The 26,354-nt window shown below is 40.5% G+C and overlaps 1 protein-coding gene across 1 annotated transcript in view; it reads right to left on the bottom strand.

Moving 5' to 3' along the window:
- Positions 1 to 26,354, bottom strand: part of tmtops2 (vertebrate ancient opsin-like) — a 59,494-nt gene that overhangs the window by 11,477 nt on the left and 21,663 nt on the right. The window contains 1 exon segment of the mRNA NM_001305415.1: positions 22,031 to 22,356. Coding sequence (NP_001292344.1) covers positions 22,031 to 22,356 — 326 coding nt within the window.

The raw sequence follows: 26,354 nt of genomic DNA, 5'->3' as shown, positions 1-26,354 counted from the left end.
TATATAAAAAAAACAGCCCAAACAGCATGTTTGGCTGATGTCCACATGTGTGTGTGTCTTCATCTCTACAACAAAATCAGTTTGTTGGCAACCTGCATTCAACGACAGGGATTTAACAGTCTGCTTTTATACTTTTCAGTCAAAACCAAAAATGAAAAGTGTCAAAAAACACAAGGATTTTCTTTTTAATGAACTTGCATTACCCCTGGCACAGTAAAAGTAAATTGTAATTCGGTTTATGGCATTCTTTATGCTTAAAAGTGACGTATTCCTTGGTGCTCTTTTCTTTTGTGAATGGTGCTCCAATCTTTTGTCCTTCCATAAGCCTGATGGAACACTTAAAAACTGTCCCATCATTGGTTTGGATAGAGCTGATTTGAAACCAATTTGTCAGCTTGAACCTGGAGCTTTTCATTAATGGTCAAGTTGGCAGGACACACACGATTATGTGGGCGTTAAATTCATTTTTGAACTGATATTTGATGTTTACTTGACTCCTCTGAAAATGAGGACAAATATTTTTACTTGGTGTTTTACCTACATAGATAACAAATAGATTGGAATTCTACAATTTTCACTAATTATCATTAAGTAATTAGATTTCAATGTTAATACACATCTTAAGGACCCACTCTGATGAAAATTGTGTTTTTGACATGCTCTTCTGGCATTTTTCTGATGATGAAGGACATATGTAAAGACAATTAAGATTGAAATAGTATTTCTGAATATTTCTGAATCAGAAGCAAAGGAAAAAAATGCTGTTGAGAAAGCTTGTAGGTGTGTTGTAGAAGCTACAATCAGTGGGCTACAAGCTTCCTGCTCCGCTCCATTCTGATGCATTCACTCGTAGACCTATGGATTCATGTACATCTTTGTTTTCCTCGTCTGAGCTGGAGTCTGGATCTAAACTGTACGGCTGGATAGGTCTAAAATTGTTCACCACTTTTGTTGCACCAGTAATGTACAAACAGGAAAGCTTGTATACATATAGCTCATATTTATCCTTTGTGCCATCTTAGATGACCCCAACCTTACATTCTAGTGTTCTCGCTACCATGACAAAGGTGGATAAAGGTGGAAAGATTTCATGTAATCCATGGACACCAGTGAAGATCACAAATCATTGAAGAAAAAGGTTCAGCACACTGTCTAGTGGGTCTAGATGACCCAACTCCCAATGGTAAAGTGGCTAGGATAGCACAAGGGTTAAGGCTGATGGAAAGTGGGGGTGGACTTACTCTATGGCAACACACCTGCCCAGAACTCAGAGGCGAATTTGTAATGAACTCCTGCTCTCTGCAGAAAAGCTATGTCCTAGAAAATGACACAGGTTTTTAGACTGTAGCTAAAAAACTGCATAGTCATATTGAAAAGAGCACTGGGACTTTAAAATATTTGCCTCATCGTATGTATGATCTCACATGATTTGTTCCTTCTCTCATCCTGGCCTTTAAGCTACGCTTGTGTTTGGTAGGTAAAAAGAGGTAACATGAAGTGAATAAGTTCTTCCAGATAAGACGCTTTAGTGACTCAACAACAGGCTCATTTTTATTTCCATCCATCCATCCATCTTCCTCTGCTTATCCGGGACTGGATCGCGGGGGCAGCAGTCTAAGAAGAGATGCCCAGACTTCCCTCGCCCCAGCCACTTCCTCCAGCTGCTCTGGGGGACCCCGAGTCGTTCCCAGGCCAACCGAGAGACTTAGTCTCTCCAACGTGTCACGGGTCTTCCCCGGGGCCTCCGCCCAGTGGGACATGTCCAGAACACCTCTCCAGGGAGGCGTCCAGGAGGCATCCGGACTAGATGCCCGAGCCACCTCAACTGGCTCCTTTCAATGTAGAGGAGAAGCGGTTCTACTCCGAGCTCTCCGCGGGAGCGGCCAGCCCCCCTACGGAGGAAGCTCATTTCACCGCTTGTATTCTGGACCTCGTTCTTCGGGTCATGACGTGAGTATTGGAACGAAGATCGACAAGTAAATTGAGAGCTTTGCTTTCTGGCTCAGCTCTCTCTTCACCACAACTAACCGATACAGCGACCGCATAACTCCTCCACCTGGGGCAGGGACACTCCACCCACCGAGAAATGGCAAAGTGATTTTGGGCTATACAAATAAAATTGAAATTGAATTGAAACTACCTTTATCCGGTTGAGAACTATGGCCATGGCCTCAGATTACACATGGACTGGATGTGCGAACTCCCACAATCCTTCCAGCACCCTAAAGAGGGTGTAAAGCTTGTCCACTGTTCCACGAGCAGGACGGAAACCGCACTGTTGTTCCTGAATCTGAATCTATCGGACAGACTCTCCTCTCCAGTACACTGGCATGGACTTTCCCAGGAAGGCTAAGGAGTGTAATTCCCCTGAGTTGGAACACACCCTCGGTCCCCCTTCTTAAAGAGGGGAACCACCACCCCTGTCTGCCAGTCCAGTGGTACAGTTCCCGACTGCCACGCGATGCTGCAGAGACGTATCAGCCAAAACACTCTCACAGCATCCAGAGACTTGAGGTACTCAGGGCGGACTTCATCCACTCCTGGAGCCTTGCCACTGAGGAGCTAGTTGACTACCTCAGTGACTTCAGCTTTGGTAATAGACAGCCTCACCCCAAAGTCCTCGTTCTCTGCTTCTTCAAAAGACGGTGTGTCAGTGTGATTGAGTAGATCCTCGAAGTATTCCTTCCACCGCCCTTCAATGTACCCAATCGCAGTCAACAGCCCCCCACCTGTACTCAAAACGGTGCCTGTGGAGAACTGCTTTCCCCTCTTGAGGCGCCGGATGGTTTGCCAGAATTTCTTCGTGGCCAACCAATAGTCCTTCTCCATGGCCTCACCGAACTCCTCCCAGGACCGAGTTTTTGCCTCCGCAACAGTCCGGGCCGCAGCTCGCTTAGACTGCCGATACCTGTCAGCTGCCTCTGGAATCCTGCAAGCCAGCCAGGCCTGGTAGGACTTTTTCTTCAGCTTGACGGCATCGCTTACTTCCGGTGTCCACCACCGGGTTCGAGGGTTACCGCCGCAAACGGGCACCAGAGACCTTGCGACTACAGCTCCAAGCAGCAGCAGAGACATGGAAGTGGAAAACATGGTCCACTCGGACTCAATGTCCCCAACCTCCCTCGGTACCTGTTTGAAGTTCTCCCGGATGTGGGAGTTAAAGACTTCCCTAACGGAGGGCTCAGCCAGACATTCCCAGCAGACCCTCACAGTACATTTGGGTCTTCCAAGTCTTTCCGGCCTCCTTCCCTGCCAGCGAATAATAATAATAATAATAATAATGGATTGGATTTTTCTGCGCTTTTCCAGATGCTCAAAGCGCTTACATTGTGTCCATTATTCATTCACTCCTCATTCATACTTGGTGATGGTAAGCTACGGTTGTAGCCACAGCTGCCCTGGGGCAGACTGACAGAGGCGTGGCTGCCAGTTCGCGCCTACGGCCCCTCTGACCATCACCGGGACATTCATACACATTCACACACCAGTGGAGCCACACTGGAGGCAAGGAGGGTGAAGTGTCTTGCCCAAGGACACAAAGACATTTTGGCTGGTGGGAGCGGGGATCGAACCGCCGAGCCTTCGATCATTGGACGACCCGCTCAACCGCCTGAGCCACTGTCGCCCGTCCAACTCCCCACCAGGTAGTGATCGGTGGACAGCTCTGCCTCTCTCTTTACCTGGGCCGAAGGTCGCCTTAAACAACTACAAAGTCCATCCTTGACCTCCTGCCTAGGGTGTCCTGATGCCAGGTGTATTGATGGACACTCTTGTGCTCGAACATGGTGTTCATTAAGGACAAACTATGACGAGCACAGAAGTCCAATAACAAAACACCACTCGGGTTCAGATCAGGGGGGGGCTTTACTTCAATGCCCACTTGGGCAATGACAGTGACACCTGGAGGGGCGTGATTGGTAGGAATGCCCCCCGAACCCGAGTGGTGTTTTGTTATTGGACTTGTGTGCTTATTGTTTTTTGTCCTAATTTACTTGAGATTTTCAGACACTTTAATGTGCATATACCTCAATTTAAAAAGCCTCCAGGGATTTATCTGGTCCTGTGCTGCTAGCAGCGCAGTTCCACTAATGGAGGACACGACTTTAGTGAGAGAACACACTGTGGCATAGCTGCAGAGGCAAACTGAAATGAAATGTTGCCCTTTTCTTTTTCAGATCAATAATACTTCAGTCAAAGCGATCATTTCAGTCAATGATTACGGATGATCATTATGAGGCAGAAGAAGGGCTTATATTTCTGCAGCTAAAATGAAGAATTAGCTGAAAAACGAGAGTTTTGTTGTAAAGATTTATAACAATTTGAGTATTAACTTTGCTTTTCTTCCACTTTAAGTTGTTTTTTTTTTATACAGGGCGAGTACAGGTGTTTTTATGGCTCAGTACACCAACACTGAGGAATAAAGAACCAGTCACATGTCTTTTACCACTGAGATTATGCCGAATTATCTCCCATCCCCTACCTTCTGTCTGTGAAGAGTTGTTTGTAATATTGACTCTACTAAGCTCTAATGTTTATTCATGTGTTAGCTTAAGAGGTTTTATTTTGTTCACATCCTAAAATCCTGACAACTGGTGCTGACAGCAGACCTATTTTTCCATTGTTGTGAGATAAATCCTATTTTATTTCCACTGCAGACATAGCATTCCCAAAGTGTATGAGTTAATTTTAGAACTAAAATACAATACACTTTAACTCAAATTAATAACTGAGTTTTTCTCTTTAATCTGAAGGATTTGGTTGTTATTTTCAGCCTAAATCCAACATTTTCCTCTCATTGAATTTTCTCTGGTTTTCTGCTGTGTTTTAAAGTCTTACACTGGTTTTAATGTACGTTGAGGATTAATTCCTTCTTTTATGCTACGTTCACACCGGGCATGCGACGCTCTTTCTTGAACACACGTCTAACCAGTGATGTTCACACTGGATAAGCAGGAAGGGGCTTCTTCATTTCACACCTAGAAGAGGCTTGGTGTGGATGTTGAAGCGGTGCAAATCTCACAAATCCTGCTTCAGGCTTTTTCTTTTTTTCTATTCCAATATATGAAAGATTTCATATTTTCAGTCCACATTGACCGTTTGCTGTCAAAAGTTAAGTCAAAATGAAGCTTTCTTCATGGAATGCGTCCCTCTCTACCATTGGTCCAAATCCTTTCCTTGTTTGATGATGACAATGTCATTTACAGATCAGCTCATAAGCATGAAAAAATGGGACCCTTTTACCATTCTGCCATTGAGGATTTATAACAAATACTCCCTTCAAAACCACCATTACACCCTGTACTCTTAACTAAACTGGACTTCCTTATTCACTCAACGTAAACATTCACTGGTTGCTGTTAATTTACAAAACTCTCCTTGGTCTTTCTCCTTCTTAAGCCAGCTTTTGCACACTTCATCCCCCATGTACAACACCCGCTCTGCAAAACTGATTCTGTTAACAGCCCCTTAATCCAACTCCTCATTGGAATCTTTATCCTTTCAGTCTGCAGCACCCAGAGATTGGTGGATTTACAAAAAACGCTTAGACTGGACACTTTTATTTTAAAGGCAGTTTTTAAAAAGAATCTTGTAGGTTACTGTCTGTAACCTGCAACCTGTTTGGGATTCTAATGATTTTTAATTATTGAATGATGCTAATGACAGTCTTGCGCTATTGCTGTTTTAATCTGATTGTTTCTGTCTGAGTTTTCTGTAACTCCTTTCATTTCTCAAAAGGTCTTGACTTTTGTCAGGCCACCGTTGAAAGTGTTCTTAATCTGTCATGCCCGGATAAATAAATGTTCAATAAATAAATAAAATCCCAGCCAGGTACAAACCGCAATTATTAATTTATCCTTCATGAACAATTTTAAAATGGTTAGGATGTCATGCATATTCCCTACCAAATCTTAGTCCCCGATTGGTTTAAGTTTGACCTGCATGAAAAATGGCTGTGCGTTTTGTATTCAGAACCTGAAAAACGTTTGTGCCTGGTGACATGTGAACACAAGTTTTCAACAGGGAAGCCTGAAACGTGCGTTTACGTAGACCTTTCATCGGACGTGGTCACTTGAACGCGCATTGGCGAGGGCGGTGTGAACATACAGTAGCTTTAGGATTGCATGCCTAAATACATAAATGCAGTTCAGCCTTTAAATCTTTGTGATCCACTGTGAACCTAAACAGATATATCTTTATTTTGCAGAAAGTGTGTCTGTTGGAAGCACTTGTGTGGGTTTGAGGGATTTTTTTACTAAATCTGTGCTTTGGTAGTTCTTAACATTTGGGGGGAAAGCCTGAAGCAGTTTCCCTGAGGCTCTATGTGGCTCTTAGGAAGAATTTTGATGTTCCTTCAGGCGTCGACAAGGCAGAAACTTTTTCTATCAAATTGTGCGTTTTTGTTATTTTGTAAATATGATGGTTGGTTCCATACTTCCAATATTCTGTTGAGTGTATGTCAGAAGATGAGGGCACAAAAACAACACTTATTTTTTCTGCTGGCAGAAGAAACCTACCAGTTGCAATCAGTCCAGATGTTTGTCCAAAGTTTGCAGCCCTAATCTCTGCAGGACAGCATTACTTTGGGACATGTGTGTAATGTTGCCTCCAAGAGCTTGAAGACAAACAAAAAGAAAAAACAAGGACTAATGCTTTGCCAATTTTTTTTGAAAAAAGGGCCACATTTGTGAAACAATAAAAAAAACCATGTTTCTGCACACATGACCAAGCAATGCAAATGTGTCCTCTGTAGAGGAAAATGATTAACTAGAATAGAATAAAATAAAGTAGAATATCTTTGTTACTTTAGCACTTTTCACAAAAAGAATCAAAGTGTTTTACAAAAAAAAAGCATAAAATCTAAACCAAACACAGAAAAGTAGTAAAATCCAATATTCACAACAAGATCTATTAAGGGTCCAAAGAAAAACAAAAACATAGTAAAACAAGGACTAAAATCAACTATAAGCTCTTCTGAATGATAACGTCTTGACCCGGGACCTAAGGGAGTTCCAAAAACGAGGAGCGACAGCTTGAATGGACAGATCTCTGGTCCTAATGCTGGTTTTTGGTTTAGTTTGAAGACCTCAACGATCGGTCTGAAGAGTAAAAGTGGACATTTTTAACCCTTGTGCTATCTTAGCTGAACCCACCCTTACATTGACGTGTTCTCCCTACCATGACAAAGGTGGATAAAGGTGGAAAGATTTCATGTAATCCATGGACACCAGTGAAGATCACAAATCATTGAAGAAAAATGGTTCAGAGCACTGTCTAGTGGGTCTAGATGACCCAACTCCCAATGTTAGTCTGCTTCCCGCTTCCCCCCCCCCCACTTCTTTTTATAAAGACCAAAGGAACACATTCTGATTCCGCAAATCCTACCCATCCACAACCCTGCTATGTGCATTTAGTTATTAGGAGATGCTTTTATTCAAAGGATCTTACAGGTTTTTGACCACTGAGATAAATGTGGGATATATTTAAAAAATAAATAGTAATCTAGATATACAACACAAAAGACTGGGAACCCCAACCAACCACTTTTTCACATTATTGACCTTTAGTCCCCTATCTCGAGAACACGTGTTTCCTGTCAGCATATGTGAGCTTTTGTTAGCAGTGCTGGTAGAGTACTTGCCATTGAAAGTAAATGTTTGGCACATTAATTGATGTTATTGTAGAGAAATTGGAAATATGGAAACAAAATGTGTAAAAATAATCACTTTTGGTTGCAAGTAGAACATCTGTAATAATTTGGAATTAGATTCAGAGATCCAAATCATGGATTTTTGATCAAATCAGAAGAAATATTTTCTGAAACTAGCTGATAAGGTTCTAGCATAGAACCTCAACTGCTTTCAGTGTAGCTGCAAGTTAATAATGCATGTGCATATGTCTTCACAATTAAAGAGGGTTCAAGTTTAACTTAAAGTCCCACTCCGATCATCTTTTGATCTATTTTAAGTGTTCCCAGTCTCAGAATTATGATTATGCCAATTTTAGCCACATAAAGAGAAACTGTCATTTTCTAGGACATAGTTTCTGCAGAGCGGCAGGAGTTAATTAGAAATTTACCTCTGATTTGTTTGGGGAACTGTTGGTGTAGAGCAACCCCACCCCCCCTTCCCTTACCCGTGGCTGAGGGCTTTCCGTTTGCATGCTCTCCCTCTAGCTTAACAGCCTCTCACAACCAACACCCAACATAACCGGTGCAACAAAAATATTGATCAAATTTGGAGCAATCCAGCCGTACAGATTTGATCCAGAAACCAGATCCGACGAGGAAAACAAAGACGTACATGGATCTATTCGTCTGCAAGTGCATCAGAGCAGAGCAGGGAGCTTGTGACCCGCCCAGAATATTTACAGAACAATTCTGAACCCTTCTGGGTTAGGGGAAGTTGAATAATTTCTGCCTGATTGTGTCAGGCGCCATCTTGTCTGCAGGCAGATCCCTATCAAGTGAGCTGGAAAACAACTATGAAGTGGAACAGCAAAGAAGAAACCAAGGACAACATATCCATGAGCTTGGGCTTGATGGTGAAGGAGATGGGGATGGAGACAACAGAGGGCCAAAAATGTAAGGGGCAGATGGAGAGAAATGGCATCACAAATGAGATGATACTTAAAACTCTAAAATGCGCAGTGCTACAAACATAAAGCTACCTTAAGGAGAGAAAAATATAATTGAAAAGAGAAGTGGGACAAACTGAAAATTGAGACCAACAGTTTTGAAAGAAAGAAAAATATTTTTTGTAAAATAAAACCAGTGACAGACAGATCAAGGCTTATGAAGCTCTGAAGCGATTTTGTGTGACTGAACTAAAAATGACAGAGTTAAGAGATCAGTCTAACAACAAACACGATCAACTGGAGACCAACTGAAGCACATTGACCTTTTAAGACCATGACTGAGCCTGCGAATTTCTATGCCAAAAAAACTGTTAAAAAAGACACAATAGTCATTGGAGTGCTGATGGAACAGTCAGAGCTGCTTTCCTTCCCTTTTCTGGACACTTTAGAAATTTGCTAACAGAAGTCGGATATAGTTTAACGGAGAACGATGCCACAGATGCACAGATCACACAATGTACAAAGATAAAATAGCAACCCACAAAGTTGGATGAAAGCATGAGGTTGTCTTCATTTATAGTGCCTCATTTAAAGTACTCGGCCCCCTTGAACTATTCAGCCTTTTGCCACAGTTCAGGCTGCAAACGTAAAGATTTAAACTAGTTTTCTTGTGAAGAATCAACAACAAGTGGGACACAATCAGGAAGTGGAATGAAATTTATTGGATATTTCAAACTTGTTTAACAAATAAAAAACTGAAATACTGGGCGTGCAAAATTATTCAGCCGCTTTACTTTCAGTGCAGCAAACTCTCTCCAGATGTTCAGTGAGGATCTCTGAATGATCCAATGTTGACCTAAATGACTAATGATGATAAATAGAATCCACCTGCATGTAATCAAGTCTCTGTTTAAATGCAGCTGCTCTGTGATCGTCTCAGAGGTCCGTTTAAAGCGCAGAGAGCATCATGAAGAACAAGGAACACACCAGGCACGTCCAGGATACTGTTGTGGAGAAGTTTAAAGCCGGATTTGGATACAAAAAGATCTCCAAAGCTTTAAACATCCCAAGGAGCACTGTGCAAGCGATATTATTGAAATAGGAGTATCAGACCTCTGCTAATCTGCAAAGTCTAAACGTTCGGCTCAAACAAGGAGAAGACAGATCAGAGATGCAGCCAAGAGGAGGAAGTGCAGAGATCTACAGCTGAGGTGGGAGAGTCTGTCCATAGGACAACAATCAGTGGCATACTGCAAAAATCTGGCCTTTATGAAAGAGTGGCAAGAAGAAAGCCATTTCTATCTATAAAAAGTGTTGTTTTAAGTTTGCCACAAGCCACCTGGGAGACACACCAAACATGTGGAAGAAGGTGCTCTGGTCAGATGAAACTAAAATCCAACTTTTTGGTAACAACAAAACGTGATGTTTGGCGTAACAGCACCACAGCCCATTACCCTGAACACACCATCCCCACTGTCAAACATGGTGGTGGCAGCATCATGGTTTGGGCCTGCTTTTCTTCAGCATGGACAGGGAGGATGGTTAGAATTGATGGGAAGATGGATGGAGCCATTTACAGGACCATTCTGGAAGAAAACCTGGCGGAGTCTGCAAAAGACCGGAGACTGGGATGGAGATTTGTCCTCCAACAAGACAATGATCCAAAACATAAAGCAAAAACTACAATGTAATGGTTCACAAATAAACATATCATGGTGTTAGAATGGCCAAGACAAATCCAATGGAGAATCTGTGGAAAATGTTCACAAATGCTCTCCATCCAACCTCACTGAACTCCAGCTGTTTTGCAAGGAGGAATGGGCAAAACTTTCAGTCTCTCGATGTGCAAAACTGATGGAGACAAACCCCCCAACAATTTACAGCTCTAATCACCGCAAAAGGTGGTGCTACAAAGTATTAACTTAAGGGGGCTGAATAATTTTTCACGCCCAATATTTCAGTTTTTTATTTGTTAAAGAAGTTTGAAATATCCATTAAATTTCGTTCTACTTCATGATTGTTGTTGTTTCTTCACTAAAAATTATAGTTTTATATCTTTTTGTTTGCAGCCTGAAATGTGGTTGCCTGAAAAGGTTGAAAAGTTCAAGGGGGCCGAATACTTTTTCAAGGCACTGTTTCTGTGCAAAGAGTTTCCACAACTGAAAGAAGAACCTTTTCAATCAAATGTCCAATGAGAAAAACTATTTAGAATTGTGTCCAAGCATTCCAAATCTGATAAAATGCTGCTAGTAAGAGGTCTGGGGTGAGTTGTTCAGCAGAGGTCTAATCCAGGCTTCTTCAAATGTGTTTTGGACACTGCCTCTTCAGAGACATGTGTTATTAAGTAGTGGGATTGCTAAGGTTACTGAGGGGGCAACAGCTTGTAAAAAGATGAGGGATCAAGTAGGTGAGTGGTAAAGTGATGTGGGGGCAGTCCGGATCCAAGTTTCTCAGTTAAGTATAAGGAGGAGGATGTAGGGATGCTTGGAGGAATCACTGTGCTTCTTTATGATGGAGAGAACTAGATACAGCTGCAGGTACACAAAGGAAAAAAGACACGACAGAGAATTCGGGGAAGTAGTAGCTGCAGATGCAGTTGGAGGGGTTCTTTTTTTAATGCTGAGGAATGTTACCTTAAAGTTACTTATGTTGTGTACTTTCAGGTACTCTGTATTACTTCATTACTTGATGGCCAATAAAAAGAGACTATTGTAAACCCTTACTTTGTTTATTTAAAGTGTTCAGTATCTACGTGCTGACGGAAGTATTATAAGGTAATCACATCTTGCATCGCTGCTTTAGAAACAATATTGATTACTTTTGTAAGAACATTTAGTTTTATCGCTGAGTACATCAAAAAAAATAGTAGTGCAATTCCTAAGCACTTTCATAAATCATAAGAAAAACTTTTTTCAGTGTCCTTTTTTATTATAAGGTGTCTGTTTACTTTATACTGAATGTGCCATTTGTATTGATCAGATTGCAAACTGTTGTTTTCAAAAGTGTTCCTGATAGAGTAGTCAGTAATGTTTGTTTGACTGAATCCAAAGGTTCATTTATTTCGTTCTATTAGAAATTAAAAAAAAAAAAGATTGTGAACAGCCGAACAATCTAAGTAGATTTCTGGAGAGAACAGCCGTCTATGAGAAGTCCAAGAAGATCAATGTTTGGGGATATTTGTATGTGGGAGGGTGGGGGTTTGGGGAGCTGGAGAACATGGAGAAAGGGTTCATCACATTGACTGAATATGAGAATTGGAGTGTGAGTGTGACGTCACCCATAGAAAATGACTTGCTTCCAGCTCCAACCAAATATTAAATATTTGTAGTGATTGGTGATTGGTCCGAGTCGTTCTGAGTCAATGTTCCTATGGCAACCACTCTCGCCTTTCCCTTTGAGATAAATAAAGTTCAATTCATTCATTCATTACTTCCAGGTAAACTGAACATACAGGTTGCAGCCCTCATCCAAGAAAAATAAAGGATATGAAGCAAATGTACGGTCACATCTTCACCTCATCAAAAGTCTAGGTCTAATCTGTTACTGTGTGAATCAAAGTGTGTCTCATAATAAGAACGATGGATCAGGTCATTTACATCGTTTTGAACATTTATACTGCATTTGAAAAGTGGTTAGAAATGTTGACCAACTCAGACCAATCACTGCTTACAGACAATCTCTGGTTCCAACATGGCGTCCGTATTGCAAAAAACCCTCGATTGACCTTTCGTTGGAGCCAGGAGTAAGACATTTTCTATAGGTGACGTCACACTCACTCTACGTCACACTCAGTCCACTTCTCGTCCACAGACAATGGTTTCAAAGATTGATTCTGCAACACTTTTTAACATCTGAATTTCTAAAAAAACAATTTGGTGATTTATGACTTTAAAGTAGCTGGTGTAGGACTTATATAGGCTGTTCAATAAATATATATCCTTGAACCTTCTCTTTTTGAAGCAAACAATATTTTGACAGTTACAGCACAAAATGCACAACTGTAACAGCAGTTAACAGATGGTCCAAAGGAAGACTCAGCAAATGTAACCTTATCTAATGTGACCCCTTTGAAGGTCCATGTAGTTAGAGGGAACTTTGTGAAAGCTGCTTATTTCTACCGTGGGGGGGGGGTCAGGCGGAGGTCCAGCCTAGCTTTACAACAATGGATTAAAACAACAGAAAAACTAAGAAGGCAGCGAAGCGGTTTAGACTTTGTCAGAGCCGTAATGCATTAGCAGAGCCTTACCCAGCCACTATGCGCTGCTAATGCAGATAAAACAAAGCGAGTTCTGCAGAGCTGAATGACTGAACACGGGTTAAATCACCTCTCAAACCCTGACCAATGTTCCCTACAAGGTTAAGGCTACTTTAAAAGTGCATGGCTGCTCTAATCTCTTCCTGTTCTTGCAGCTTTCCTGCACTTGAACTGTTAAGATGAAATCTGTCTGTTTGATTCAGAGTTGTTATTTTCTTGGACTGATAAGAGCAGCATCCCTCTGTGCTGTGTTGTGTTTTCACGCCGCAAAACAAACCCTTCAGGCACAGCTGCCTCCTCAGGGTCTCAGTGTTCATTCTGTCCGACTGGATTAGAAATCTGTTTCAAAATGTGCAGAAATGACTTTTTTATTCTCCTGCGGCTGATTATTTTGTCTTTTCTTTTTTAAGCTTTTTTGGGTGATGTAAATAAAGAAAATAATTTACCTTTATTGCATTTGTCAGACTATGAGGTCTCACGTTTGCATGGAAAACAGAGGTATGACATTTCTATGGCAAAATCATTTTGAATTAGAGGCTGAGAGTTGTCTTTTTTTTTCTTCTTTTTTTTAACTTGTCCTGTCCAACAGTTGGGCAGGCAGATGAGAACTGAGGGTTTCTTGTGTTGGACATATTTTACTTTAACAATAGGGGTTATTAATCTTCAGACAAACCAAAGGTATGTCTGAATAAACCCCTTTTGTAATTGAGGCCAAACTTTATTAATTTCAATCATGTTTGAAAATCTTTGGTGTTGGACCGGACGGAAAAGGAAAGAAGGGAAGAAGAGAGAGGGATGTTAGAGAGAGGGGGGGGGGGGGGTAGGAGGGTGATAATAGGAGGGGAAGGGGGGTAAGACCATGAAGCAGCATAGAGCAGACAGGTTTACTGGTTGTTTATCATTACGGTAAGGTTCAAATGTAGTACAAAAAGGGCGGGGCCTGTCCACATACACACTCAAATGTTATCAACACACCTGCTGGCTGCAAAAATGTCCACATGTCAACATGCGCACAAAACGGATAGTGTTCACACACGCATACTTATGCCTTCAAACCAACTAGTGTGAAATATTTCATTAATTCAATCATGCAAACTATTAGTGCAAAGGTGAGCTAACACCTGGCTGAAAGTTGTCTGAGTTTGAACAAATGATGCAATTAGCCAGTAAGATCCTCGATCTTCATCAAATCAGTTCTGATATGTTCTTATTGTCAGGTCTTCGCATGAACTTCTCTAGACAGAGAAAAACCAAAATGAAGTAATTGTCAAATCACGTTTAACCCTTGTGCTATCTTAGATGACCCCACCCTTACATTGACGTGTTCTCCCTACCATGACAAAGGTGGATAAAGGTGGAAAGATTTCATGTAATCCATGGACACCAGTGAGGTTCACAAATCACTGAAGAAAAAAGATTCAAAGCACTGTCTAGTGGGTCTAGATGACCCAACTCCCAACGTTAATTTGCCTAGGATAGCACAAGGGTTAATCATTATTCACCTGAGGATGCTTTGTTTTCTCATTTTATAAAAGAACAAAAAAGTGAAATCAAATGAATGAATGAATTTTGATTGTAGAGCTTTTTGTTATCAATCTGTGTGTAATGTTAACCTCTGTTTCAGAATGCAAAAATGTATCTTTTACCTATCCATCTCTCCATCCATCCATGCATCCATCCATCCATCCATCTATCTATGCCCCCAGCCGTCCCCCAACTTAATCTGCTGGACTTTAAATATGTAGTTGTAGAGTTAGGTAACCTAATTCTTTTCTAAGAGTTCTGGTACATCGCCTGTCCGTCCTGGGGGAGGATCCCTCGTTCATGTGGACACCCCTGAAATTTCTTCGCTTTTCCCGGATTCCGTTTTTTTCAGGAGTTTTTCCTTACCATGAGGGGGGGGGTCAAAGAGCAGGGAGACCCATTTTAGTTAGTCTGTTTAGTTAAAATTTTAGTATTATCCTATTGAATTCTATGCATTTATGATCCTTTTTGATTGTATTTTTACCTTACAATTACTGGTACGAAGCCCATTGAGACGACTGTCGTGAATTTGGGCTATACAAATAAAATTGAATTGAATATATTTAGGGACAGCCGGGGACAGCGGGAGAAGCTGCTGCCCCACAGAGACCTGAAGGGACGACGTGACAGTGAAGCAACTTGAACCTGAGAGTTCTGGTCTAACTAGTCGCCGTCCACTGATTTAACGAGCTTAAATATGGTTAATATTTTAGAATAAGGCTCTATTTTAGTCAACGTGCCACTTTTTACTTTAGCCAGACGTCTGATCATGACTCATCAATTCAACTCAGAGCAGATCATGCAAGGACAAAATAAAACACTGGGAAGAATTCAAAATAAATGAACAGTATTTATGGTGATTTCATAGCTTCCTCACTTCCGGTCTGACACTAAATTTATCTGTTTAACGTAATATTTTCTGATTAGAATTGTCTTCTTTAAACTCTGTATTATTCAGTTTCAAAATCTTCTGTATTAAAATCTTTCCAGTCACAACAAAAGTCTGTGATTGGAGGATAAGAGAATTTAGCTGTGAATCCCAAACTAGAACCAGAGTCACATTGGATACATCTGACAGGAACTGAAAGTGTAGATGCCAAAATGCAGGAAACTGGCTTGGTGGCAGAAACGTAATCATTAAATAAATAAACCTAAACAGACACAAAAAGTAGATGAGCTGAGGATGTAGAATTGAAAACCACATATGACTACTCACTGACTACAGCAGTGGATGATTAAAATGAACCTGGAGTGACTGATAGAGGATAGAACATGACCTGAAACACCACTGAAAAACTAAACTGCAGATTCCTCAGAGCAACACTATGATAATAACATTAAATATTATTAATAATTTCAGCATTCTGGGAATGAAAATTGTAGCATGTCTGTGTTTAAAATATTACCATCTGGATTAAAGTTGATTCATGTTGATTATGCCTGCAGCACATTCTGCCATAAATATAGTCTCCAGTGTTTTATTGCTTTGATGTTTTTGATGTATAAAGGAAACAAACTCATGTTGAAAATAATTTGTTTTCATTAAGAAATGACAATTGTATCACTTTCACCTACAGTAGTTGAGTATTTATCTATTAGTAGTTTATTTTAAAATTTTACTTAATTTCAGTATTGAGGACAAAAAAAAGGTGTTTTTGCTGCCCTTTACTGACTTTGAGCCCCTGCCCCTCTAAAATCCTGTGCACGTCCCTGTTTCCATCAACTGAACACTGTATTCACAAATCGTCACCATAAAACGCTAATATCAATAAGATTTTCACTCTGTCATATTCGCAGGTAAAATCAAGGATTAGCACGGTGTCCGAATTGCTTTTAAAATCCACCCACTACATTGTCCCGCACTATACAGTTTTTTAGTAGTTAGGGATTAGGGAGGGCATTTGGACACCGCCGATCGGGTGTCACAGACATGTTTATTTATTAAAAAAAAAAAATTCTAACTTGTCCTGTCCTACAACTGAGCAAACATATAAGAGCTGAAGGCCTTTGTGTATGACAGGTTTTACTATTACAGTAAGGGGTTATGCATCTTCTGATAGCCAAGGAGTATATTTGTATGAATAAACAGACACGCGTTTAGTCGCTCGGTTTCGTGTTAAAAACACATCCGATACTTTTTAAAGCGGCTGTTCTGTGTCGCTACCCAATATGTTCCGGAAACTGCTAAACTGAAACTCCAAGGTTAAGAAAGTTAACAAAAAACAAATGTGTCTGCAGATAATTTAGGGGATGAAGATGAACTTTACCATTTAAAGTTAAGGGAAACTGGAATCTTAAAAAAAAAAATAAGAAAAAGGAAAAAAAAACGCCCTCTTCTGTCTCGTCCAGGCCGATCAATGGGAATATTGTCCGACATTAAACTGGTCTGTAGCCTGAAAAAGGCTGAGAACCACTGACTTCCACCAAAAGTAATATACAGTATGTTTGCTAATCAGAACAACCAAACTTGTTGGGCTTCTTGTGCAACATGTTTTATTTTATCATAGAAGCAGCTTCTATTTAGATTGGACACATACTCCCTACTTTTAAGATTAGTTTTTAAATCCCAGTGCTAGTTTGTTCTTTTACTAATCCTGAATCATCTCTGGGACAGATTCTTATCAAATAAATCCAGCTCCCATCTTATTGTTTCTCCAGGTGTCAGTTTATTGTATCTTCTGCTATCTGCTATCTTTTGCTCCATCTTTTCATGTGTGTTGTTGTGGAATTTCTCCCAGAAGAACGTTGGCGCTCGAGTTTGATTCAACCCCAGCTTTTCTCCATAAGGCAATTTACTCTAATACCTTCTCATATGGGCGTTTATGTCTTTGTGACAGTGTTCTAAAAGTAAATAAAACTGAAATTGATTTAACAGAATCCTCATTCCAAACATTATACTCCACACACGTGTGATTGAGCAGCATTGACCTCATTCTGGCACATAAGTCCGGGTAAAAAAAAAGCATTTTATTCTATTAAAAGAGCACAAAATGTTGCTTTCTCCTCTGGTATTTGAAAGAAAATCCCACATTGGTCACTGAAGTAACCTGAAACTAACAAAAGTGATAATGGAAAAAAGAATACCGAAAGAAAAACACTAAAATCCCTCATTGCTTTTTGAAATATTTTGCTCAACAGAATCATTTCAAAAAACAAACCATGGAAACGGGCCTGAAGAAAAATGGTGACACCCCGAGAAAAGATTTACAAAACATATATTTTACTTAAAGGACCTACAGTATATCATGCAAAATGAACTTTTTGATCTTTTGATCTTTAATGTGTGTTCCTTACAAAAAACAACAACCTCAAAGTTGTATTTTTGATCCGTTCGTGCATTTCCTCTAAAAACCTGCTCTCTAAGCACTAGCCCCTCCCAATCCATAAAAACGAGTGGGTTCTCACATTGTGATGTGGATAAGTAAGGAACCGCCCCTTCCAGGAAGAGTCTACGGTAACAGCCCCGCCCCCAGGCTAACACACACACAAACACTTTGTCCGTGGAGTTAGCGGTGAGCGGGTAAATGCTTTCTTTTGATATGCACAAAATGCACATCCATCTTTGCAAATGTTTGGATGTTGTTTGTTTTTCTGGGTGATACGCAGACATGCTGCCGAGGTCAGCTCTAGGTTGACATCAGGAAATGGGCGGCACCCACAAAGAGTGAAAGGCGGAGCCTCAGAGATCCAGTCGTCTTACTTCCAGGTAGGAAATGAATAGTGAAAATAACTCATATTTTATTTATAAAAATCCTTCTTTGGTGTGCCAAAGGTAATATAATATCATATTTATGGATATGTTTTATTCTGAAAGGCCTAAGAAAAGCATGATATAGGCCCTTGAATTTAAGAAAATAGAATAAAGCCTTTGTTACCACTGCCCTGAAGGGTAGATAGGGGTAGGAAATATCAAGGTCGTAGACTGCTCAGTGAGCCTGTAGAGTGAAAATGTTAGTGCAGATTTCTTTTTACTGGATTGTTGCGAGCAATAGGTTGTAGCTGTGTTTACACCACCCTCGGCAATGTGGTTTCAAGCAACCACTTCAGCTACGTAAACACATGGACTTTTGCGTTCATGCGTTTCTACCCAAGTCTTTACAACCGTTTTCGGCCTATGCGTACAACCGCATGGCCATTGAACGTCCATTGAAAGTTAAACCAGGTTGATCTTTGACCAATCAGGGGCTTGGATTTGGTAGTGGCATTTGGATGTCATGAAAGACACCCAAGAAGAACAACTCTGTAACAGGAAAAATGTCCAAAAGTCACACAGCTCCTAAAAGACAGTTTGGGATTTCACTTCTTCCCCAAATTATTAAGATCACAGCCGCAAAAAAATAAGCATACAAAAAAAAACACTGTTATAAATGTGAAAGATGGAGGAGGTTTAGAATGCTCTGGGGCTGATCTGCTGCTTCTGGAACAATTTATCTTGAATCCGTGCAGACTACAATGAAATCTTTAGACCATCAAGACATTCTGGAGCCAAATGTGCTCCTCAGTGTCAGAAAGTTTGATCTCGGCTGCAGGTTATCCGGCAGGATAAAGACAAAAAGCTAAAACACCAAAAGAGGATTTAGAGGAAAACTTTTGACAGATTTTGTTGACTTGGTTTCCATTGGTCAGTCATCACTTTTGTTATTGACGAGTTCTGTAATGACTAGTGTGGGTTTTCTTGCTTTAACATTGGGGTAAAAACCATTCTGTCCAAGTAAAAAAATGTTTTCCATATAAACAGGTGATTGAGCAGCTGTTCTTGTTTTACTAATGAAAACCATAGACAGTTGAGTCACACATAAAGAGCTGTTCCACAGTTATTTCAAAAATGAAATGCAGCGGCTTTTACATCATCTTCAGCGGCTGTCAGCGTAGCTGTGGATCCACACGACTAACAATCACATCTGAAAACTAAAGACACTTTAAAATTCTGTTTGAACGTGGTAAATTTTAAATTCCCTTCTTACATTTTTAAGCACAAAGGCCATAAAATGGTTTGAAAACCTGCCATAAAGCTTCTCTGAGGAGACTGCATGTGGTGCTAAAAGTGAAACTATAAAGTTAGATCCAGGTTTAGACAGTTCTTGTAATTTCTGTATGTTGTAGGGATACTGAAGTAATTAGGAATGCAATAGATCACGGCTGAACCATGATCGGATCACACGTGTTCTACAGACCACCCCCCCCCCCACCCCCCGCCTGTGCACATCATTTAACCCTTGTGCTATCCTAGGCACTTTAACATTGGGAGTTGGGTCATCTAGACCCACTAGACAGTGCGTTGATCCTTTTTTCTTCAATGATTTGTGAACCTCACTGGTGTCCATGGATTACATGAAATCTTTCCACCTTTATCCACCTTTGTTATGGTAGGAAGAACACATCAATGGAAGGGTGGGGTCATCTAAGATAGCACAAGGGTTATACCAGTTATTTGGGAGCACTTTGCCTTTCTAGTCAACTATAATGATAATGGCAGAAAGGTATGCCGTTCACACCAAACGCGATGTCTGTCACCTTTGCTTTGACCTGTCAGATTAGCTGCTAAAAGCTTTCCCAAAAGTGTTTTCACATAAATCTGCTGCGTGCGGGAGGAGCTACCGTCATCAGTTATTCTCAACCAGACATCATCGCTACATCATGGAAGACTTGAATGATGTTTAGAGATCAGGCATATTTATTTTGAAGAGCTCTATAAAAGCATTTGTAAACATGCCTCCATGTCTGGGTTGAAGAGATCATTCAGTCTCTCCCAATACGGTGAGGTTCACCATCTGCTGCGGGAGCTGCATCTGCATGACAGCACATTCAGTCTTCTTTTTGTGACTCAGTTTGACTACTTGCTGTCCTGGCATGTGGGAGGAGAAATGCGCTGCTACGTTTGAAAGGGTGTGTAACCCTTGTGCTATCCTAGGCACTTTAACATTGGGAGTTGTGTCATCTGGACCCCACAAGACACAGAAAACCTTTTTTCTTCAATCATTTGTGATCTTCACTGGTGTCCATGGATTACATGAAATCCTCTTCACCTTTATCCACCTTTGTCATGCTAGGGACAACACGTCAATGTAGGGGTGGGGTCATAGGACAGCACAAGGGGTAATAGCAGTAGGGGACACAGTGGAAGAATTCAACGTTTTAAATTTTGCCATGCTTTGCTTGTCTTTCTTTTGTCTTTTTACATCGATTTTATTTAAGAATGCAATTTCTTAATGTAGAATTTTGGCTTCTTGGAACCAGCAGGTACTTCCTGTTTGGAACGCAAGGGGGGAGGGGTCACTGTTCAGTTCTCATACAAGCAATGTTCAGCACCAAGCATGTAACAAAGCAATCACCTTGACCCACTTTTCTCCAGCCCATATCCTCAGGGCATACGGTGCTGCTTTTACACAGCTGGTTTAATGACCATCACTATATAGCTTCTACAAAGGTTGAAGATCCACAGGGAGCTTCCAGGACCAGGGTTAAAAAATACTGCGCCAAACCAAGACAATCATTGTGTGGTAGGCAGGACACACCTACTAATTATGAGGCGGCAGGCAACACACTTGTGTTAATTTGGTGGCAGTGTTTTAAAAGCCCTCCTCCTCCCCGTACTCGAGCTATCGGCCGGGTTTCCGCACATCTGGGGCGTGGCGACAGCCTGCAAGTGCGACGTGACTGTTTCCCTTAGATCCGGCCTTCTCTCAGTGACCGGTATGTTAAGCTGGCCTTCCTCCTTCACGTACAATTAAGGCTCCTGCAAACTATTTATTTCCTTTTGTCAGAAACCTTTTTTGGCTGCACGCCCTTGTCATCTCCCCGCAAATAGGGGATTAAAGCTGCTGCTTTGCCTTTACTGTTTTTAATTGTGATTCCTGTCCTGGTTCCCATCCCTGCCACGACGGAACCGGTTGGAGCGAAACGCGCAGCTCACACCGGAGACCTCTCGTTGCTGTGGCGTCTCACCGGACTGTGGACGGCTCCCACCAGCTGATCGGTGGTGTTTGGACGGCTTAACCAGTGCCCCTGAACATTAATCAGCTTTTCATCTTTACTGTTTTAATTGTGTGGGTTTTATTGTCAATTTTATTCTTGTTTCAGGAGGTGGGAGGCCGAGGATGTTTGCTTTGTTTTTACGTTGTTTTTTTTTAACCACCTCGGTAAGCTCCCCCTACAGAATATTTTAACTGACTTTTATCAAGGATTGTTGTTTTATTTAGGTGTTTCTTAACATTGTTTTTAACTAAAATCTAATTAATTATATTTTCAAGCAAACAAGCCTCTGCCTTGGTTTAGAGCAGGGCCTACACCTGCCTTTCTTCTTTCCTGGGGCTGACCGGCCCAGGTGGCGTTATTGTACTTTTTATTCGTGCTGCCATAATTGGATCAAATATAACAAGGTTGACTACACATTGCCTATGTGATTGGGTCCTTTTACAAACAATGTTTCTCAATTTAATTCTTTTTCCGAATTGTCTTTTAGCATTGTAGACCTTTTATCAGCGCATTTCTCCATGACCTACTTGGTGTTGTATAACCTTGGATTGTCTTACATTCTTATCTTGGTTTTGGCATCACAAATATCCGTCTTTGATTTCAGAAAATCTTCAAAGTTCTAAAACTTCAATGGCAATTTGGGTGAACATTTGGTCTGTCTGAAGTGAGCCCACAAACAAACACATACACTGTCGACTTCACCTGTTTGACCGCCAACAGCAGTCTGCTGTAGCAGTAGATCATCACCAGGATGGGTAGACCCAGGCAGAAAATGAAGAGGCAGATTATGTAGGCATGTGACTGCGCAGTGTTAGCTGTCCAGGAGACAGAACAGCTTGTTCCAGCCCCCTCTAAGCCATAGCTGCTCCAGCCCAGGAGAGGGGGCACTGTCCAGAACAAGGAGTAGAGCCAAGAGCCTCCAACAGCTAGTAGGGGCTTTCGGTAATTGAGCCCACCTTTGTTGTATACAGTCAGAGTACTGTAACGGTCGTAGGAGAGGATCACCAGAGAGATCAGCGAAACGATACCTGAAAAAGACAGAAAAGTGTCAGGGTGTTGAATGATGAATGGTTGGGATCTATTAGTGAAATCCTGCTTAGATTCACCCCACATCTTTTACATCGCAAGCTTTGCTTGGAGACACTCAGACAGGATTTAGACTTTGATCAATTATCTCACTGGGTGACTAAACAAACAGACACTCCACTCAGCTGACTCTTCTCCTTTAGAACAATTCTTTGGACGCACACCAATGCTTTTACTGCTGCTTCACTGGCTGATTACTCACTGACCCTTCCATTACATGTGGTTCATTGTTTCCACCTTATCTGCTGCAGCAAACATTGTTTTTTAATCTAGAATAAATCGTCCCAACATCTAAACATTCACCCTGCTCTGTAGGAATACCACGATAGGCTTCATTTGAAAGAGCAGCTACATTAAGATTGGAATGGACCGGTCCAACCGTTCTACTTTACATAGTCAGACCATGTACCGGTGCTCTCATTGATCTAACTGCAGGAGAAATTGGTTGTATGAAGTCCATAATGTCTTGACCTAAGGTTTTCTGTACTCTATGCATAGAACTTTTTAGTCTGTCAATGGTTTGCAAAAAAAAAATAAAAATAAAACATGTGATCCATATATATGAATAAGTGCACAGTACTTGTTTGTGTAAAAAAGCCTGAAAGATTTTCTACCAAAACTTGAAATCAACAAATCATTCTAAAGCATCTTTAACAACAGCAGTGCGAGTAAAAAGTCCTTTTTGAAAACTGTCTGCTCAGCTTCATTATCTATATATAGTTAAGTTATAGGCTTACTCAGCCGGTTAGTTATGCATTTTATTTGTCTTTTGAAAAATGCCTCCACTGAGAAGGGAGGTATAAAGGTAGGGATTCCCAGTTTAGATGAGTCTGTTTTGTTTTGTTTAGTTTTAGCAATCAGCTATAGTATTTTGTCACCGATTTTATGTTTTTACCGGTGTGAGGCCCATTGAAACAATTGTGTTTTAATAGTGGGCTATATAAATAAAATTTAATAGAATTAAATGTAATTAGGTTTAATATAACAACATTTTATTCCAAATTTTTTGATCGGAGATGTTTTCTGCCCTGTAGTACATCATCATTCCACTAGGGGTGGTAGAGAGGTTTTTTCCTGCTTATTTCAAAATTGCTGCCACCGTGAGAACTCAAAAACACTTTTGGCGGGAAACGTTTCGCTAATTTTCAACCTCCATGGTGAGAATAACCCATTTATTGTCATTCGTTTTTTAAATGTCTACTTGCTGTTTTAAAATAATGCAAAATGGGTTGATAATGAATTCTTTATAACACAGTTAACACCATGTTATAAATGTGTGGATCAAATTTGAAACAGTGTAAGAAGCTTTTTTCCTGAACACTCATGCCAGTATTTTTATATCTTAAACTAACATTGGTGTGAACAAACACATATCAAATTATCCAACCCATTATAATTGATACTATCTATAAAAATACATATATTGTAAAATGTTTTTGTGGATCTCCTCAAAGGGATAACAAAACTTCTCAAAATTATATTTTTTTGTCAATTCTTTGATGTTGTTGGCTTTACAGGGTTAAAGGTTTAAAAATGTCTTATATGCTGTTATATGATATTACTTTAACCTAAAAATGGGGACATCCCCGGTTCTGTGCTCTGTACTTCACTGCATTTGAAATCAGAAATATAGCTGGGTATATTGAATGCCTCATATAAACATTTCATTCTGCCTAAATAAAAACAGATTAGACACATATCTAGAACTACAAACGTGCAGAGCATTGCAGCAAAAACAGACGCCCCCACAAGGGACACCATTTACTGTTGTTAAAAACCAGCAAACAGCCTGGAGAGGTGTTGGGTGTGAAGGGAATATAAACCAGGATGTTTTGGGGGGAAAAAAAGGATAAAAAAAACTCAACTTAACTTTGCTATGTTTTCCAAAGATAGTGTATTGATTTTTCTTTTTCCACTGTGGTGCTGTTTTTTGTCATTTCAACGTGTGTTTACTCTGCTTTAGTGGCTTTAGTCCTAACGGAGTCACTGGATCGGCCACGTTATCCTCTTTGCAGGCTTGTTATTGGGGTTTTTCAATGAAAAAAAATCCTCATTATTAAAAAGAGTTTTTTTTAAATCAATCAACCCATTTTTTTAATATTAAAAATAACTTTTCATGCATCACAGCTCAACATGCTTACAACTAAAAACAGACAGCAAAATTAAAAAAAAAAGATCAAATTAAAACCAAACTAACATCTTTGCACTCCCCTCCATTCACACATACACCCTATAAAAGATGAGTATGTAGTATAGTACTGTATAGTATTATTTTTCCTCATTCAACGGTGTTTAGCTTTCTCTCAAAGTTGAGCATCAGGCCACAAACTAAATCCGTCTTTTAAACCATATTGTTTCACAGCATTGTTCAAATCCCTCCTGCTGGGAGACAGCTCCAGTCGCTGCCCCACCTGTTCAAGCCATCCTTGGTAATTAAGTCCCTGACTATTGGGTATGGTACCCCTCTGTTTGAGTCCTCACCAACATTGTGCCACCGCAGGGGTGACATGAGCTCTTGCAGCTTGTTAATAATGGAAAATTCCTCTTTGATGTCATTCATATCAAAACACATTATGGACATGCAGCCATTTGGACCGGTCTGATTTTATGGGGTTTTCTAAAAACAGACGGTTAAAGTAAAGCTTTAATACAATACAGCACAGCAGTTATTCAGTAAGCAAACAGCAAAAATGTCTAAATAACACTGGTGTTTGACTCTGGTTTCATGTTTATTTCACCGTGTTTGTCTAAATTCAACTACTGTATTTTCCACACTATAAAGTACACTTTTTTTTCTTCTTTTTCTTCAAAAAACAACAGTGAGCCTTCAATTCTGGATCCCCTTATCTATGGATTCATTCTAGTTGTGCTGATGTCAAAGCGATTTTGAGAGATACACGACGGTCTGTCAAAATGTTTGTTTGGAAGTTATTGTGAATATCAGAACGTAACATGAAGCAGTGTCGTAATGTGCTTTTTTATGTGTCACTAACAAGTTTAGGGTTAGCGTAGTCACAGTAGCGTTTGTTTTAGCTGCATCAGTCGTTTTTTTACGTGTTGCAAGCAGAGTTGGGGGCTAATTTGAAGTATACAAACAAGCTCGAGAATTACCGTGAACGCAGTTAACGCTGACTTACTGACAGACTTTTCTCTGGCTCTTTCTAGCTTAATGTGCCTTATTGTCAGAAGTCAGAGCTCTGTCTCCCCCGCTGGCCACTGGCGAGAGCTGTCCCCAGAGTTTTAGCCACACAAAAGTTCCCAGCAATCCCAGCGTGCACTTCTTGGATGCCACACACCCGACTCTCATTCATTCAATCAACCACAGCATAGTTAAGCATGTTTGTGCCACTCTGCCTTCCTTATCGAGCGTTATCTCTGGACCTGATCTTCTGACTCCTGACCCTGAGTGTGAATCTGCCGCGACTCTTGAATCCTAAATCCTGATTTCCCTGTCTCTCCTCCGATGATCTCATGTCTGTTATTGATCTCTGCCTGCCTGACCCTGATTTAGCTTACTAACTCTTAACTGAGCTAATAAACCTGCTGCATTTGAAATCAGGCCTGTTCTTGTGATACTTATAGTTTGGCATGCTTTACATATGACATACGTTTGAAAATAGGCCATTGTTTAATGTGTGCATTATAATCTGGTGCACTCTATAGTGCAGAAAATACGGTAATAACTATAGTATTTTTCGGAGTTTACGTCACACTTTTTTGCATAATTTGGCCGGGGGTGCGACTTATGCAATAAAAAAAATGCATTTATTATTTTCAAACTAACAACCACTAGAAGGCACTTTAAGTGTGCATGTATTTGTATAGTAAATAAATGGAAGTGGGATGATCACCATAATGTAGCAACAGTTCTTTGCCGGTACAAACTGAAATCATTTAAAAAAAACACATGCAAACAGAAAGATTAGGACTTTGGACAGAG

This window comes from Oryzias latipes, chromosome 21 (genome assembly GCF_002234675.1).
Source record: "Oryzias latipes chromosome 21, ASM223467v1".
NCBI lineage: Eukaryota > Metazoa > Chordata > Actinopteri > Beloniformes > Adrianichthyidae > Oryzias > Oryzias latipes.
Note: the sequence above shows the minus strand (reverse complement) of the source record. Positions and strands in the feature narration are given on the sequence as shown.